The sequence below is a fragment of the Macaca fascicularis genome, chromosome 9 (genome assembly GCF_037993035.2).
Source record: "Macaca fascicularis isolate 582-1 chromosome 9, T2T-MFA8v1.1".
NCBI lineage: Eukaryota > Metazoa > Chordata > Mammalia > Primates > Cercopithecidae > Macaca > Macaca fascicularis.
In genome coordinates this window covers 58,175,039-58,193,237 of record NC_088383.1, presented here as the reverse complement: position 1 = coordinate 58,193,237, position 18,199 = coordinate 58,175,039, and the positions used below count along the sequence as shown (strand labels likewise).

At 50.4% G+C, this 18,199-nt stretch overlaps 1 protein-coding gene across 8 annotated transcripts in view; it reads right to left on the bottom strand.

Moving 5' to 3' along the window:
* Positions 1 to 1,355: 1,355 nt before the first annotated feature.
* Positions 1,356 to 18,199, bottom strand: part of WDFY4 (WDFY family member 4) — a 295,895-nt gene continuing 279,051 nt past the window's right edge. For 7 of the 8 annotated variants that reach the window (XM_005565163.5, XM_015456044.4, XM_074001615.1 and 4 more), the window contains 8 exons: positions 17,468 to 17,615; positions 14,911 to 15,095; positions 13,870 to 14,028; positions 9,160 to 9,339; positions 7,261 to 7,443; positions 5,825 to 5,909; positions 2,829 to 2,940; positions 1,356 to 1,801 (listed from right to left, as the gene is read on the bottom strand). In XM_005565163.5, coding sequence (XP_005565220.3) covers positions 1,735 to 1,801; positions 2,829 to 2,940; positions 5,825 to 5,909; positions 7,261 to 7,443; positions 9,160 to 9,339; positions 13,870 to 14,028; positions 14,911 to 15,095; positions 17,468 to 17,615 — 1,119 coding nt within the window. In that variant the 3' untranslated portion in view covers positions 1,356 to 1,734. The remainder of the gene's footprint in view (positions 1,802 to 2,828; positions 2,941 to 5,824; positions 5,910 to 7,260; positions 7,444 to 9,159; positions 9,340 to 13,869; positions 14,029 to 14,910; positions 15,096 to 17,467; positions 17,616 to 18,199) is intronic. The other variant, XM_074001613.1, reaches the window with a different exon arrangement.

Below are 18,199 nucleotides of genomic sequence, written 5' to 3'. Positions count from 1 at the left end.
AACAAGAGGCAAAAACATTTAAATGAAGGAGTTGAAGACAGCCTTTTGGCCAGCAGACCTTGTCAGCCCTGGGTAATGCTGTGATGTATTTTGAAAAATGCCAGCAGACTCAGCCTTGATATTTATGACCCTGCTTCTTGGCCTTCGTGGGGAGTGGTGCGCTCTGCTCTTAAATTTATGGTCCTTCAGTGCAGTCCCAGACCAACCAGGGGATTGCAAATGGGCTGTCTGCTAATAGCGTGTGTGGACGGTGTGGGAGGTGGTGTGATCCTTGGCACTGGGGTCAGACACAAGCATTTCTCACCCGGGGAGGGGTGCTCTGGACCTGAAAAGGGTCTCCTTCATCTTCTCCTTTGCAAAGCCTCAGAGTTTACAGAGGAATCAGAGTATCCTAACCATCTCTCACTATTTTTGACATGGCTGCACACCAGTTCTACTTTCTTAATATTTATCTTTTGATCAACTTGTTGTCCCCTGGAGGCCAGATGACCCACAGGGCATAAGACATGAAGTGCACATTCCTGCTATCCCTAGGCCCGGGCTAAATTAGGTGAGGACCCCCTTCAGGGCCTTTGCGGAGTTTGGAGACATGGGGAAGATCAGGATCCCCACCTGGCCCCTGGAAGGGAGATCTCTGAAAGAGGAATTGAAGCTTGCAAGCTTAATCTCCGCAAGTCCCTGTGTGTCCACCTGAGCTTGACTTTATTAAAAAGGCAGCTGGATTTCCTTTTGAGGAGCTCTGCAAATCTTGGAGTGAGGAGGAGGCATTAGAGTGAGGGTGAGACCTCTGATGCCCAATGACCAATCCCAGAATAACCCAGGCACTAGAACGTACTGGAATTCCTCAGAGGGGCACGAGAAACTAACCCACCTGCCATACATTTTCAGGTGGAAAACAAAAGTCACACAGCAGTGCAGGTTTCTCCAGGAAGAACTGCAGCTCAGAAGCTGAGTGTGGACCAGGGCCCTGGGAAGAGACTGCTGAGCCAGGAGCTGGCTGGAACCCCTGTCTGTTGCAGGCTGTAGAGATGGGGGTGGGTGTGTCACCAAAGCGGGTGTATCACCCCAGGCCATCCTCCCTGAGTCTGCCATGGGCAGCACCCACAGCCATGTCCTGTGGCTTAGAGGCTGAGCCTTCTTCACAGTGGCCCCTCACTTCTCAGGCCCCTACACTATGGGCAAGTGGGGGAAGAGCCAGTGTCCCAGATGGAAGACGGGTAGGGGCTGGGTGAGGCTGTGCAGGCAGATGTGCTTCCCTGAAGCCTTCCTGCTTTTCTCAGGACAGAAACACAAACACTTAGAAAGGCAGCATTGTAAGTGAAATAGAGTGGCAATTTAAAACTCAAGAGCCCTTCTGCATTTAGAACATAGTTGCTTTAATAAAATAAAGACAATACAATAATTTCCAGTAAGCAACCCCATCTTTTTTTTTTCAGTGCAATAGCCCTTAATAAGGTGAGTCATCTGTAATTTCGTGTGCAACTGGGCATCACCAAGTCATAGTTTCCAGAGTGCTGCTCAGCCCTCCGAGTGTGTGCGCTCATCTTTTTCATAGAATTCCCATGGGTCATGGAGAAGGTTGGGGTGTAGAGCTCTGAAGCAGAGGCCCTTCCTTGAGAGTTGTGGTGAGGGAGGCCCTGGGGGTTTCCTCTGTAGGCAGAGCTCAGGCCCCAGTCACCTCTGCCGCCCTCAGCCTGGCACTGCAGTGCCAGAGCCTCTGCTGCCTCTCTCTTCCTATCCATCTGCAGACCAGCAGAATATTCTCCCCTTCTCATCACCAACCAGGAGTTTAGTCTGGTTTCTTGGGAAGAGAAAGAAAAGACAAGAACGTTAGCGGGACAGGATGACTTGTCCTCGCCAGCACGCGGGATATTGCAACTCTGGGACTCTATCCGGGGCCCAGCAGAGCTTGCCCCTGGCCTAATTTCTCCTGAGGCAGGGGAGGTAGTGGGAGGAATGGAGAAGGTTTCCACTTAGGGGAGGGGAGAGCATTTGAGCTGTGAGGGTGGTGGCTCCCACAGCACTGTGGGGAAGCTCAGGCCCCAGGGAGCAGGACGAGGCCCTGCCTCTCTCCAGTGCCTCCAGATGAGTCTCCTGTCCCGCCAGAGATATAGCTAGGACCAGGGCAGAACAAATGGCAAATTATCTGCAAAGAGTGCGGCTCTGGCCCTACCACCATGCTCACCCCACCCCACTCTACCCCACCCAGCATCTAAAACACTGTGTAGTGCCCCCACCGAGAACGCCGGAACAGCCCACGCCACACCAGGGAGGGAAGAAGGAAGGCCAGCTTTGCAAGGTCAGCGACCCCTGAGGCTGCACCTCCCGGTGTGTACAAGGATGTTAATGACAGTAACCACCTCCATGGGTTACTGCGAGTCAAATAACGGATATGAAGTGTCGGGACTGACGCTTGGCTATGCTACAGCAGCTAAGAGCCCTCAGAAGGCACTTTCTGTTAATGAAGGATAATCATCACACCAAATGTTACAGTCGGCAGTGGAACTCAGGGGAAAAGGCTCTCTTTAGGATAAAATTACAAAACAATAGACTTCTACCTCTTGGATTTCTTAATGAATGTATGGATATTCAAGAGCAAGAGAGCAAGGGCATGTGTGAGTTAAAAGCAAAACAAACAACAAAACCCTGAAAAACATTTCCTGGGGCTCTACACGGCCACGCAGGCTGCATCCTGTGCTTGGTGGGGCCCGTCCTGGAGTGAGGTGGCCTCCTTGACCAGGTGGCCTGGACTCAGAGCCACTGGGGCTTTCCTAGAGGTGGCTGCAGTGCCCTCTGCTGGAAACCCAGAGAAACAAGGCCACGCTTACCTGGACACGGCCAGAGCCGTCACCGCGGGGCTGGTTTTGCTGGGCTTCCCTGTCAAAGCAATGCTGACGTCCAGCTCTCGACTCAAGGCCAGGTTCTTCTCCCACTTGTGGCCTGTGTGGAGCATGGGAGAGAAGAGTTAGAACACCAGATCGGCTTCCCACACGCAGTGTGCATCTGCAACACAGGGCCACAAACACATACGCACATATTTATATTTGTGGTCAGCAACTTGTTAAATTGAGGGGGAAATATATTTAATCTTGGCCTGTGCTGTTGCAAAAAGGGCCGTCCCAATTTAATTTGCAGGCGGTGATAGTTACATGTGCTGACGTGCCGCGGTATCCATTGTGTACCAAATTGGATTTGTGTATTATTGCTTTCTAAATTGCATGCCTAGTTCAGCAAAATTGTTCATCAGTGTTTACTGGCTTTATGCTTAATAAGATGCCCCACAATACCTTGCTGCCAGGATGTAATGCAGCCAGTAATTGCCTAGTAAAAATAAATTACATGAAGTCGGCATTATCAACTTATCTTAATCCTCTCATGCCACAACCAATAATTAAATGCTGAGAACGTTTTTTCAAAAAATATAACTCAATGATTGTTACTTCACTCATTTTAATGACTGCATTTGGGGACAGACAGTAATTCCTTCAATGTGAAGGGTGAGATGGAGAGACGCCAGCTGGGTACGTCCCTGTGAGGCCACTTCCTTGGACTTAGGGTAGGAGAGATGATACAGCCCCCACTGTCCTGGGGTGACCACCCATGTGTGCACACAGGCCAAGTGCCAGGAAACGCATGAGGGGTCCAGGTGGGAGAAACCACCTCAAAGCACACCAGGCATTTGTACATTTGTGTACAAATCTAAACAACAAGCTTCTCCCAAGTATTTTTTGTGTACCAGATTGAGTCCAAATCTTTGAGGCAATTCCTGAAATAAATTGTACTCAACTGGGCTGGGCCTTGCTGCAAATGGCAAACAAATGAATTCCAAGCAGAAATTAGATTACATCTTCCCACAAATGCAGTATGCTTAATATCTTCACAGATCTCCTTTCTTGCCCCTTAAGACATTTGAGGGATGCAGTAATATACATGCCAAGAGGACACATATGCAAATATTCACGTGTCATGCCCAATACAGGTCCCTTTCCAACAAAGCAGTTTTGAGCAATGTAAGAACAACATGCCTTTTTATTAAAGACCTCCAGAAGTTTAGGCTTGTAAATCTGCACATATTTCAGATTTGTTAACTCTAAACTTCAGCCCAACGTGATTATTTGAATATGTCCATGTCATCCTGTCATTTCATGTTAATCCTCCCTTGAACTGTAATCACAATCTTGGCAGTCAATCCAATGGGGTGGCAGTGACTTTGGGGTAGACAAAGAGGAAGGATGTGGATCTGGGGCTCCCTGTCAGTCTAAGACCCCCTTAAGTAAGTTTCCTAATGCCATCAGCTGCTGTGTCCAGAGAGAAAAATCTCTCAAAAGTCTGCAAAAATGGCAACAATGACCTGCATTTGGGGTAGATTCTTGTCTGTGGCTACTATTATTCTCTCATCAGTATTCTACTAGTTAGGATGCACAGGAAGTGTCTCCATTTGACAGAAGACCAGAGAAGTTGCTGTGACAGAGTTGGGTCTAGAACCTCGTTTCCTGCTTTTCACCCTGCTTCTCATTCACTAGACCCCATGACCAATGAGTGCAACCTCACCACAACCTGCAAATCCAATGGCACTGCCAGAACCAACTGAATGGCTCTGAGGTGACTTTCATCTATCCATCCATCCATCCATCCATCCATCCATCCATCCATCCATCCATCCATTCACCCATCCATCCAGCATTCTTTCTCAGACATCCATTTATCAACCATAGGCTTAGCTAATGCCATTAGCTTACTGGGCCCCAGTAGCTTCAAAAGTGGGCATTTGAGTCCAAACTAAAATGGTGTGCAGTCTCATGCAGGTGTACTAGAAAACTGCTTTGTAAGCAGGCTGGGGAATAAGAGCCTTTCCAAGTGGGAGCAGATATGGGAGGGAGCTTGGCCTCTGCTTTCCAAAGATGTGCTGAGTTCCTTAGAATGCACACACTTCTGTCCTTTCACACTGAGATAGGCTGACTCCTTGTGGTGGTCTCCAAGTACCCTAGAGAAACAGGACCTGCGAACTGATGCAGTTCTTAATCTGCATCTTTGTGATGTTATTGATCTTTTTGATGTTATTGTCCTGGCCCAGCCCAGATTGTCGACAAGGGTCCCCAGGTGTTTTTATCTTGAAGGAAAGGACCCCTAATATAGAGCCTAGGACACAGCAGCGGCTGAGCAAATGCCTGTGTGTGCTTGCATGAAGAAGAATCCACAAATGGGTGACTACATGAATCAAAGAGGTGTGGACTGTATTTTAGAAATGAATGAATTTCAAACCTCTACTCCCTTCAGAAGGCAGCCCTCTGAAATCTGGGAAATTCTCTCCTGTGGATGATCACAGGTTCTGGGATGCAGAGCAAACAGGGAGCTAACAGAAGCACTCAGGATGATAGAATTCTCACTTCATGAAAGTGTGTTTGATTGTGGGTCCCAATAAAGATGTCCCAGTTCTGAGCCACAATCTTTTCTGAAGACTGAGCTGGAGGAGGTAATGATGGGGGCGGGGACTAGACAGCTGTGATGGACATGATGCGGTGACAGCTTTGATGGGGAGGTTTTCACCTGTGTTCATTATGGAGGGGTTAGTGATGGTGGTTACATTCCAGTGTCTATGGTTAGGTTATTCTGAGGCCGTTGTGGCTGTGATGGCGGCAGATATGAGGATAGTCTGCTTGCTGGGTGACTTCGGGCAAGTCACTGAACCTCTCTGTGCCTCCCTAGGCCTCCCTAGGCTCTGCAGACCTGGGAGGAGCTGCAGCCCTTGGGCTGAGGTGGAGAGAGGGGAGGTGAGGAGGGCAGGGCAAGGCCAGGACAGCCACATCCCTAGCAGGTCAGGTACCTCTTGGGCTTGGAGGCTGAGCCGAGGGTTCCTCTAATGCTGGCCGTCCAGGAACAGACATCTTCACATCTTCAGTCTTCCAAACCTGCCCCAAAAAAGCAAATGTCATGGGCTGGGGAGATGATCTTGTCTGCAAGCTCGGAGTGGCCTAGTCAATTTCCTCACACCTAGGGGGGTCCTCAGGGAAGGGATGAAGACATGGCCCCCCTTTCACTTCTGATGTTAATTTACTATCAGGTAAAAGGTTATTTAGGCTCTAGCTTCCTTATGCGGAGGTTTGGCCGATCACAGTTGCACCTTGAATGAGTTTACCCCACCCATGTCCCTAAGTGCATCTCATCTATCCCCCCACCACCCTTCACTTGCAGGGATGTGACTCTGCAACCAGTTTATTACCATTTTGCTCAACCAATGCCTTCTTGCCCATAATGCCACCACCTCTAGAGTCCTCCCTCACCCCTGGGTGGCTGGGCACCCCCATCTTGTGTCTGGCCCTTGGTGCTAATCCTGCTTGTGGGAGCCCTGAGGCCAACTCACTCAAAATGGCTTCTCACTCACCGGGTCTGGATTTTATATCACCAAAGGGCAAGGACCAGCCTCCTCTCAAATGATTCCGTGAGCCCCATGCCAGGCTTAGCACAGCACTGGGCCAGTCTAGGAACTCAGTGACCACATTGAATGAATGAGCGCTAAGTGCACAGAAGACCCTCACTCATGCTTTGGGCGGGCCCAGGAGAGTAATATACCTGCAGCTCGGCCACCCCAGGCTCCTCTGGCTGTCCCACCGATGTGGGCCACACCCCACCAAGCCCAGACCAGCCCAGAATGCCCTGCTTTCTGCAGAGGCCACTGACAAAGTCCTGTGAGGGGACTGCCTGGGTGCCTCAGCTTGCATGGATGGATGGATGGATGGATGGATGGATGGATACATGGATGGATGAATGGATGGATGGATGGATGGATGGATGGATGGATGGATGGATGGATGAGTGGATGGGTGGATAGGGAGATGGATGGGTAGATGGATGGGTGGGTAGAAGAGTAGAGAGATAAATGGGTTGGTGGGTAGATAAATTAGTGGATAGGTGGGCAAGTTCTGTTTGAATGGATGACACAAATATCTCCTTTTAGCACTGGAATATAATCTTTTGCATTTAACCATTCAACTTTTATATGTTGTAACAGTGTTTATTTTAGTGTTTGTGTCTGTGTATGTGTGTGTGCATGTGTGTGTGTCTGTGTGTGTAATACTATATATATAATTTTATTTATTTACTCTTTCCCTGGAAAGAACCTACAGCTTCATTTGCTGTAGGTACCTGTTCTGGAATGGTCTCAAATGCAACCTGCAGGTTTGGCCCCCTGGAGGAAGTCAGAAGAATGGAGATGAACACATTTCTTGTGTCATGTCCTCATTCAGCCCAAGACACACCTACCCGGACCATGCCGTCTTGACTCCCGGTGATGATGATCTGGCTTGTGTCCCAAGCTGGGCCCTCTATCAGGCAGCAGCAGGTTATGGCTCCTTCTGGGCCCCAGGCTGTGGTGATGCTGGCCAGGGGCTGTCCATTGACATTCCACAGGGACAAGTGTGCTCCCGCACAGGAGACAATGGTGCCCTGTGCAGTGAGAGCTGGTATCACTCTAAGCTGGAGTCACTGCCTGCCCATCAGCCACATACTCAGCTACCCAGTTGGTACACCCAAGTACCCTCAATTTGCCATGCTCTGAAGACCCCCAAGGTACCCCAAGACTTCTTTTCAGCTGACTTACAGGTCTGCTGTGTTTTCACACAGTTGTAAATTCTGACTTCTTTTCATACTGCAGTCATGTGCTTGGATACTTCTTTCCTGGCAGAAGGCACCTGGCTCACCCTCAGGCTCCTCCCAGATCCCACTCCCCTGCCACACCCTGACTGCCACAGAAGATCCAGCCTGAAGGGCAGCCCTGGCTTTGGACACACAACTTACACCTGGTTGGCCAGCCCTGCCCCATAAAGAAGTTTTGGATGCCACCTGGTGGAGGGCAGGGTACAGAGGTTCCAATGACTGCACGTGGCTCATAAGCTTGTGCAATGTCCCTGAAGAGGGAATTTCTGAGGAGAAATTTCCCCATTGTATCTCCTGATATGCTCACATTAGAGTCTTTGCTCCTCAAGTCCTGTTTATTCTGTAGTGGCCACTGTCACTGAGGCCCTGGGGCCATCCCTTTGAGCCTTGCCCTAATCACAGAACGGATGTATGGGGCTCAGTGCCCCTCCATATTCCCCTGGTCTGGGATCCATTGTAGAATTTCCAGAATTGTTAGGGATGGTCTGTCTGAGGCCAGGGACCATGTCTGATATGTCTCTGCCCCACACCCAGCAAGCACAGACTGAAATCAGTTGGCTGCAGGACAACTTGTCCTGGTACCAGGCTTCTCTGGGGTCTAGAGACACAATTCCTGATGGGTTTTATATTCTCCCAGGTGAAGGCTTCATGCCTTCTTCTATACATCAACCCACCATCTACCAATCCATTATCCATTTCATCCATCTTTCCATCCACCTATTCATCCCTTTATCTGCTCATTTATCCATCCATCCACTCATCTATCCACCCATCCATCCATCTGTTCATCCATCCACCCATGCATCCACTGATCTACCTCTCCATCCACCCACCCATTCACACTCCATCTACTCATCTAACATTGAATCCAGTTTTGAATTCAAGCCCACTTGGAGCACCACTTTCAGCAAAAATTGGAACCAGGAAGCTCCTACATCATCCTTCCTCTTTTGAGCCCTCTGCCCATTTTATTTATGCCCTGGGCCCCTTAGGTTTTCTGTGAGCAGATGCAGAAACCTCTGCATCCTCAGGGAACCCCATATCCCATGACAGGGCTTTGGTCTGGAAGAAATTTCAAACCGATAAATTGATCTCCCTCATCTTTGTTAGCCAGTATGGAAGGACAGGCAGAGAAGCTTGCACTGCCATGAAGACCAAACACCTGCCAAGTCAACACTGATTTGAAGGTAAAGAGCTAAATGAGTCAGCCACGTCTAGCAAAACCCTCACTAAAAACCAGTCTTTCTGCTGCAGCACCCTGGTGCCTGCAGCAAAGCAGACACCTCCCACTGTCCCCACCACCAGAGGGAGGAAAGTAAAGAAGCAGACATTGAAGCTAGACCTGGGTGCTGCACATGAGATCTACAGCGACTGCTCCACACACGTGGGGCCCTCTCAACATTCCGGGGTGGCCAGAGTCTCTGTGTCTCTGGGCTTTCTGCTGAGTGTTGTACTCCATGCTACTGCGAAGGTGAGGACACAGACACTGAGAAATGGGAGCCTTACCGAGACATCGCTGATGGCGACGGCTGAGATGCCCTCCCGATGCATGGGCAAGCGGGTCACATGGGTGAGGTGGTCCAGGTCCCACAGGATACAGGTGCAGTCCTGGGAGCCGCTCACCAGGAGGCTGAAGGTGACTGATGCTGCCAGGCATGTGACAGCCTGTGTGTGTCCATACAAGGCCTGGGGACAGAGACTCGCAGGTTAGGAGAAGGACCCTCAATTCAGCTACTTTGGAGAATTCTTCACCCTCCCTATACAGCTGGGCCCTAGATAAGGAAATGGAGATTCTGAGTGAGTCAGTGATTCCCAAGTCTGTTGTCTGTGTGGCTGGGGGTGTGTGCATGTGCGTGTCCATGACTAGCCTCTTCATTTCATTCATCTCAGGGGTAGAGGCTCTGCTGGGGAGAAACAACAATTTTTTTACTTATAACTCAACCAGAGACTAGCCACATCTGGATGTTTTGTGCTGCCCTACATCTGTCTTGAACCTGGGAGCAGTTCATGTGACTATTTTTATTTGAGATGGAGTCTTGCTCTGTCGCCTAGGTTGGAGTGCAATGGCATGATCTCGGCTCACTGCAACCTTTGCCTCCCAGGTACAAGCAATTCTTTTGCCTCAGCCTCTCAAGTAGCTGGGATTACAGGCACCTGCCACCACGCCTGGCTAATGTTTTGTATTTTTAGTGGAGATGGGGTTTCACCATGTTGGCCAGGCTGGTCTTGAACTCCTGACCTCAAGTGATCCACCTGCCTTGGCCTCCCAAAGTGCTGGGATTACAAGTGTGAGCCACCACACCTGGCCAGTTCATGTTGCAATCAACATACAAAGCACTGTTGGCAAACTGTGGTGCCCACACCAGCAGGTTCAGTAGCAGCAGGTAGCCCGTTAGAATGCAAATTCTTGGGTTCTACCCCAAGTCTCCTGAATCAGAAACACTGGGGATGGGGCCCTGACATCTGAATTTTCACAAGCCTTCAGGGGATTCTCACATGTGCCCAACTTTGAGAGCCATCTCGGTAAGGGAACCTCAGAGGCACATGCACTCTTGAACTAAACTGGGAAGAAGAAAAGGGGAGGTCATGTGGTCACCAAAAAGATGGGGTTTTTCAAGTCTGATAGGTCTGGATTCATAGCCACTGGGACACTTAGACTTCCTTGGTCTTGGCCCTCAGGTTTGGCTTGTGTGGAACCTGGCCTGACTCATGGATGGCTGTGTGTCCAGATCTGGCTGGAGGCTTTGTTCTCTGTGGACACTTTCCCAAGGGACTGAAATGGCCCACCACGTATGCTGGTACCCCCTGGCCAACTGCTGCAGGCAATGGTGTGGATTCCATCACCAGCACCCCAGAGCCTGGTGAGGCCCTGATCTGATCAGGCCCTGATCTGAGGTCCTCTGCTCACACGTGCTTGCCATCCCCTGGACTCAGCAGGAGGGGCACGGAGGTGGCATTCTGAAGCGTAATTGGCCTGGCTTACCAAGTGGTAAACCTCCACCTTCAGAACAGAGACAATCGCTCACTCATTTGGGTCAATGAGGCTAAGCGTCATTTTTCAAAGCTGTCACTTTGCCTGGTCATAGCAATGAAAGGTTCTGCCACAGGCTCCCATTTGTCCTTAATGGATCCTAACGTGACGCCAACCAGATGGTGCTGGCAAGTTAATGGGTATGACCCACAGAAGAGTTGGGTCATCCTAGGAAAGTGGCAACTGCCCAAGTGAACAGGGGAAAGCAGAGGAGTTGACAGGAACCTTCTGAATCTCTTGCCAGAATGAACTAAGTCTGATGACTCAGTTCTGACCGCAGGGGACACAGCAATGCCAAAGAGCGCAGAGAAGGGAACCCAGGCGTAAGGCTCAGGATGTAAAGACAGGATCTCTGAGCCCCAGTGCCGCCACGTGTTGTTTACGAGTGGAACCAAGTCTGCCTGATCTTCCCAGGAAACAGCCTGGGTGCCTGGCACTGCCCACTTAGGTTAGGCTGGCTGCCTTCTGACCAGCCTGGAAACTCCAGCACCACAAGGCATCCAGCACCCACCATCTGCAAGAGCCGAAGAAATCAAGGAAGGAGACAGCAGCTTCAAATGCATGCTCAAGGGGGGTTTGTTTTCTCAGAATAATACTTCTCTAAAAGGCCAATTAAAATAAGTTCATTATATCATCTCATACCTAACTACAGCAGCAAAAAATGACAGCAACAAGAAAACCCCTGAAAATTATTCCCCATGCTGGTTACATTGCCGTGAGACGGGTGCTCTTGATTACTGGTGGTTATGATTAAGTCATAGAACTATTTTGGAAGGCACCGTGTCACTGCTCATAACTCTCCTCCTTGAAGTTTATCGTAAGAAAACAATCAGAAGCAAACAGCAACCTAGATATTTTCTGCAGCACTATTTAAAATAGTTAAAAACTTGGAAACAACTTAATTGTCTAGTTTTAGAAGAAATGGTTTATTAAACTCTAGTGCACTGACATAACAAAACAATTGAAATGCAATTTTATGGAAATGGAATGATATGGAATGATTGAAATGTAAATTATAGAGAATGTAGAAAAATGGAAACAATCGGATAGACTGGGTGAAAATAGAATAAAATATCTACACACTGATCAGAAAGATATAAATATGTAATATCTGAGGATGAAAGTATGCAAAAATGAAAACTTTTATAGGGGTGGTAGAGAATTGTCTTTGAAGCAAATTTAAAATTTCTCCTTAATGTTGCAATATCTTTACAAATAAAATACTTTTTGAACTGCCTATGAAGCTCATCAGTGATGACTTTCCTGTTCACAGGTCAAGAATGGACCCCTTCACTGAGCAGCCGTGCTTTGGGGAACCTGCAAGGCCACATTAGCCTTTACAGGTAAGTGATAAAGTGTTTTATTTTTAGAAAATAAGAGCATGTGGGATTCCCATATCTTTTCCTGTTGATTTGGAAGTAGGAGAGGATGATAAATTACATTTTTATGGGGTCGATACGAGGGTGTTTCTGTGCATTTTCACTGCTAAATGGGAGCTCGGAGGATGGTAGAAAAATCACCACCCCAGTACCCGAAGGCCAGCCCCAGGGTCAGGTGGAACTGTGTACAGTCCCCAGGGCAAGCTGTAAATGGGCAACGGGGATACTGGGGAGAGAGGTCTCCAGTCTTTCATTTCCAGTCCCTTTGCTGAGATCAGGAACCACACCCAGCCGACTGACAACAGCAGTTGGTGAAGGTCACCTGCCTGTCGCCTGTATAGTTGCCTCTCAGTGGGTGCGGTGCCCCTGCATATATGTCAGCGCCCTCTCGCACTGCCCTATTCGTTCCTTCACCTCACATTTGCTGAGTGCTCATGCAGCACCCTCCATGCCCTGCATGGCACCAGGAGACAAGGATATGGTCTAGGGTGACAGAAGTGGCTTGAAAATTATCCAGAGAAACCCAGGGTCAGTTTCAGTGAAACATGTTCAATGTAGTAAATTTGGTCAGTGGTGATTTTTTTTTTTTTTTTTTTTTTTTGAGATAGAGTCTCGCTCTATCACCCAGGCTGGAGTACAATAGCATGATCTCTGCTCACTGCAAGCTCTGCCTCCCTGGTTCACACCATTCTCCTGCCTCAACTTACTGAGTAGCTGGGACTACAGGCACCCATCACCACGCCCGACTACTTTTTGTATTTATAGTAGAGATGGGGTTTCACCATGTTAGCCAGGATGGTCTCAATCTCCTGACCTCATGATCCACCCGCCTCGGCCTCCCAAAGTGCTGGGATTACAAGCGTGATTGATTTTATACAGCTTATTTTTGTTTCTGTTACTTTAGGGCTCTGTGGCCAACCAAAAAACAGACACAGAAATGAATTGGATTTTAGAGTTGAAAGTGTCCCCTAGTGATATTCTAGGGCAAGTTCCAGAGTATGCAGGAGAGCGCATGGGGTTTACAGTTAGACAAACCTAGATTCAAATGCAAGCTGTTATGAGCCTCAATTTCCTTGTCTGAATGTGGAAATAATAGTTCCTTCTTCATGGAAAAAAATTAGTATACAGAAGGGCCTTGGTGCATTTGGAATGTTAAGCAAACATTAAGTGCCACTGTGATTAGCATTCCCTATGAGGTCTGGTGGTACACATCTTCAGCCTCCTGGCTTATGGTTCCTCTTCCTCCCACCTCAACCACTTCCCTTCAGAAAGTCTTTCATTTGACCTTGGATGCACCACTTATACTTCTTTACATCTCATTTTTCCTTCACCAATAAAGTAGGGGTGATCATGGCACCTATTTTACAGGGCTGTCAAGAAACTAAAATGAGGCAATCCATGTAAAAAATGCTTGGCATAAAGGCCAACTTGTGGCAAAATGCTCAAAAAATACTATCTGGTATAAGGAAACTTGTTTCCCCAGACCTGCCATGTGCATGAAGTGGTTGTGTATGGCCCGGCATCTCTCGCTAAGGTGTGGGCCTCTGTGGAGGCACCTGCCCTGTGTACCTGTCAAATGCACCATGGGAATAAAATGATACTCCTGAACGACGCTGAGCTGTGGGCCACCCTCTGCACCTCACTTCACTCATTCCCAGCTTCTGAGGGTGGCAGGGCCCTCAGTGAGCAGAGTTAGGGTGTGTTCCGGCACCACACCTGCCCAGGTGCCATGCTGGCCAGAGGTTTTGTCCCTACACGAGGTACTGTTCCCACTTGAGGACTGCACCTGCATGAGCAGAACCATACCTGCCGGAGGCGCAAGCCCCTTGGGCGGCCTTTGGTCATGCTGAGCTCCCACACACACACCACGGTGCTGGTCCCAGAGGTGACGATCATTGTTGGGGACGGGCACACGGCGCACAGACAGCGGCCCCAAGCAGCCAGGTTCTCGAATGTCATCAGGATCTATGGGAGATAAGGGGGATTAGTGCTGCTGTGGAGACAGCAGGGACAGGAGCCCAGGATAGAGCCACAGGGGGATGTGGGCCAGTCTGAGTGCCTTGGGAACTGGGGACATGCCGTGTGTTCAGGAGCCAGTCCCTGGTGACAAAATCCAGACCATCCCTGGTCCCCAAGGAGGAGCTCCTCTTCCAGCAGGTGGGAAGAGACAAGTCAGGGATGCTGGGAAGACCCCATGAGCACCAGCAGGGGGTGGCTCAGCTTGGGGATCAGGAGGGAGGTCATGTGGGGCTGAGTTCCATGGCTGCCTCAAGAAGTTGTTGGGGCAAGGCTAGGGAGGGGCTGGGGAGAGCTTGCGGGGTAGGGAATTCATTGGAAGTGATGGAATTAGGGGAGGGGAGCTGGAGTAGGAATGGGGCCTGGGGAGGAGGGCAGGGGCCGCATCAAGAAGGCAGAGGTGACTGCATGGCTTACACGGAGGCTGGGAGGACCAGTAGGGAAACAGCTTGCTCCTGCCAGCCCCCTGAATGCTCAGTGTGTGTCCTTTGAGTCTAAGTCATGACTGGAACCAGAGGAGCCCCCAGGACTTCCCTCCTACACTCAGTGCCAGTGTGAGTGGGCTCAATGTGGCCACGTGTTCAGCCAGTCTCTGCTCTGGAGGTGACAGTGTGCACTGCCAACTTGCAAGCCTTGGAAGGAGGGTTTGAGGCCCAGCCCAAGGAAGGCTTTGCACAGTCACTGAGTCCTCTCCCTCCCAGGCTGGCAGCACGCCTTGTAGGGAAAGTGGGCGAGGTTGCTTTGGGCTCGCTTATCTCTGGACCATCTCTGCCTCCAGCTGGAGGAAGGCTGAGGTCCTGAGGCTGCCCCTGCTCCCTGCAGCCCGCTCACCTTGTCGGAGCCATAGCTCCCCAGGCAGCAGCTGAAGTCATCAAAGCCCCAGCTGAAGGTCCTGTTCCAGAGAGGAGGCAGCAGCAATTTGTTCCTCTCTACAGCTAGAATGGTCTTCTCAGTAGGGACAATGTGGCCGATGGCACCTTTGGGGGACTCTGAGCCTAGAGAAAAGAGGTACATATCTACGCCCCAGTTAGTATGGAGAACTTATGCAAGGAAGAACAGCACCCATTACAGACAGGCCCCTGGGCAGAAGTCACAGGTAGACACACTGGACTCGAACTTATACGTGGAAGGACGGCACCCACTGCAGCTGGGCCCCAGGTAGGAATGACAGGCAGACACACTGGACTTGAAGTTATGCACAGAAGGACACCCACTGTAGCTGGGCCCTGGGGCAGGAGTCACAGCAGGCACACTTCCCACCCTCCCTCAGCTCCACTCTGGGAGCCATCCCCAGCCCCAGCTGGAATATGACTCAGAGCATGGGATTTGGAGCTGCCCAGACCTCATTCCAAGCCTGGTTATGCTGGTCAAGTCATTCCATCTCTTCAGACCCAGCCTCTTCCCATGGAGTAGAGACAACCATGCCCCTTTCAATGTGTGTCCACTGGCACAGAGCCTGGTGCAGCTTGTCAACTCAAAACACTGAGGCCAGCCTAGTTTCTGAGACTGTGCATACCACACCCATCATGTAGGTGCCTTTCCTTCCTCCTGGTGGGGGTCACTCCCTTCCTTGCCCTGTGCTGGGTCAAGTGGGAGAACCACCCTCTTCCTGACCCTACCACCCAGGAGGAAGAGAGGCAGCAAGATTCGGGAAAGGCTCCAGGATAAGACTGTGAGATGTCTCTCCCTGTAGGGAAGGGACTGCGGCATCAATGGCCCTTACCCGCTGGGACTGCTCAGATGAAAAGGAAAGAGTAAAGCCAGGCCCCTTAAAGCAAGGCCCAGTGTGTGCTCGGAGTGGCACCAGCATCTGCCAGGACTCCTGTCTCAGCGCTGGCTTGTTGCCTGTCTGTGTGGCAGATACCACTTCATGGCACTGTCACAAGCCTGAGGGCAGGGCCATTGTCTTCCCTACCTTACACATGAGGAAACTGAACCTCAGGAAGGCCCCCCAGGACCTGTGGCTGGTAAGATCTGCATCAGTCTCCTGGAGCCCACATGGGAGATCTGAGCTCCTTTGTTACTGTTAGTGTGGTTCGCACCTCATGTCCCTCTCTATGAGGGCAGGGGCTGTGCCTGACTGCCCAGGGATTTCAATGCAGCAGCAGATCCCTAGTCCTGGGGCAAATGAAGGCATGGTCCCCAGAGCCAAGAGCAGCAGCACCTTATCCACCAGGGTGGGGTGTGCCAACAACACTGTTCTTGGACTTCAAGGATAAAAAAGGACACCATTAAAGCCCCTGAAAACTTAACTTTATACCCCTTGGGACCTGCATGTTGTTCAATGTAGTGGGATTTCCCCAAGGCAGTGCATGTCCTCAGATGGCACACGCACCCGACTTCATACATACACGGCCCTGGGAACCCAGCCTCACCCTCTCTTCTGCTTCCATCTGGGTGATCCTCCCTCCTGGGCTGGGTGGGACCACCCCCACCCCAGTGGACTCCTGCTTCTATAGAGCCTCTCTGAGCCTTGGTGGCAGCTGAGGAAGCCACTGAACTGTGGTCAGATGAGAGGGACTAATAATCACCCTACGTGCTGGGCATTGAAGGTGGCCCGTCTCATCGCACTCTCACTAACTGGCCTTGTTGAGGAGCCCCTGGTCCCTGGAACTGTTTCTCAATCATGGGGCCAGAGTGACCCTCTTCCTTCCCTAGATCACATGGCTCCCTTCATTGGCTCAACCTATTTCTCATGTTTTTCATCCTTTCCTTACCAACTCTCTGCGGGCTCATTTATCTAAGCATCAATACAATTCTGTAATAGCATCCATTCAACCCTATTCAAATCCCCATAGGAACATGGAGATTCAGTGGCTTGCCCAAGGTCACACAGGGAGGAAGCTGTAGGGCTGGAATTCACTCCTGGGCCATCTGACCCAGAGCACATGTTCTTAGCTACTGGCTGCCTGCCTATCCTGCCCTGCTTAGGAGGACCAGTGGCCAAGGCACAGAGGCTGTAACCCTTCCTTGGGAAACTTGGAACTCTCCACTGGTCTCTTGAGGAGAGGAGGTGTGTGTGTGTGTGTACATGTGTGTGTGCATGTATAAAAGAGAGGAAGAGAGATGTGTGTGTGTGCCTGAAAGAGGTGTGTGTGTGTGTGTGTGTGTGTGTGTATGTGTGTTAGAAAGAGAAATAGAGAGAGAGAGAGACAGACAGAGAGAGAGAGACGTGGGTCTTCAGAAGTCAAGGTCTAACAGAGGAGCCCCTAGACACTTCCCAGAGATGACGCCCCCCTAGAATCTGGCTGTGATTGGAGATGCAGCCATTCAAAGTCAGTCCCCAATACTTTGCCTAGGTATATGGTGCTGGACCTCCAGAGGAACCCAGCCACTGAAGGGACAACCCTGGGACAGGACACTAAACAATGCAGGGCCAGGGAATCACCTTTGACCGTGACCTGGGAGGGCCTCAGCGACTGCAGGCTGTAGAAAAAGGGCTGTGGGTGGCCAGGCAGGCTCACGGGGGTAGAGACATCCTTTCCAGGCAGAGCCTTCCCTGCTGCAGTCCTGGCTGGGTGGGGTTTGGTAAAGAGCTGGAAAGACAGGGAACAGACACACATGAGGGGAGAGATGCCCAGAGGAGGGGTCATCCCTGTGCACACTGCAGCTGCACCCCGACTCTGGGGGTTGCCACAGCTGGGCTTGCTCCTGACAGAGCTGAACATGAACAGAACCTCTGGTCCAGCCCTCAGACGCTGCAGGTGAGGGGCCTGGGGCTCAGAGAGGGAGAGCTACTTTTTCAAGGTCATAAAGGCAGCCCTTCTGCCTGCCAAATCTCTCCTTTCCCAAGCTGCTTGGGAAAAGACTGGCCTCACTGAAGAGCCCCTGGTCCCCGGAAGAACTGTCTCTCAATCATGAGGCCAGAGTGACTCTCTTCCTTCCCTAGATCATGTGGCTTCCTTCATTGACTCAACCTATTTCTCATAGTTTTCATCCTTCCCTCACAAACTCTCTGCAGGCTCATTAATCTAAGCATCAACACAATTCTTTAACAGCATCCATTCAAATATTCCAAAGAACACGGGCAAATCCCATCAGCGGCATCTTTCTTATTTTTCTCCAATCTCTGCCATCAGATTGTGCCTAATGCCAAATTTTCTGCATAACTGAGCCAAGC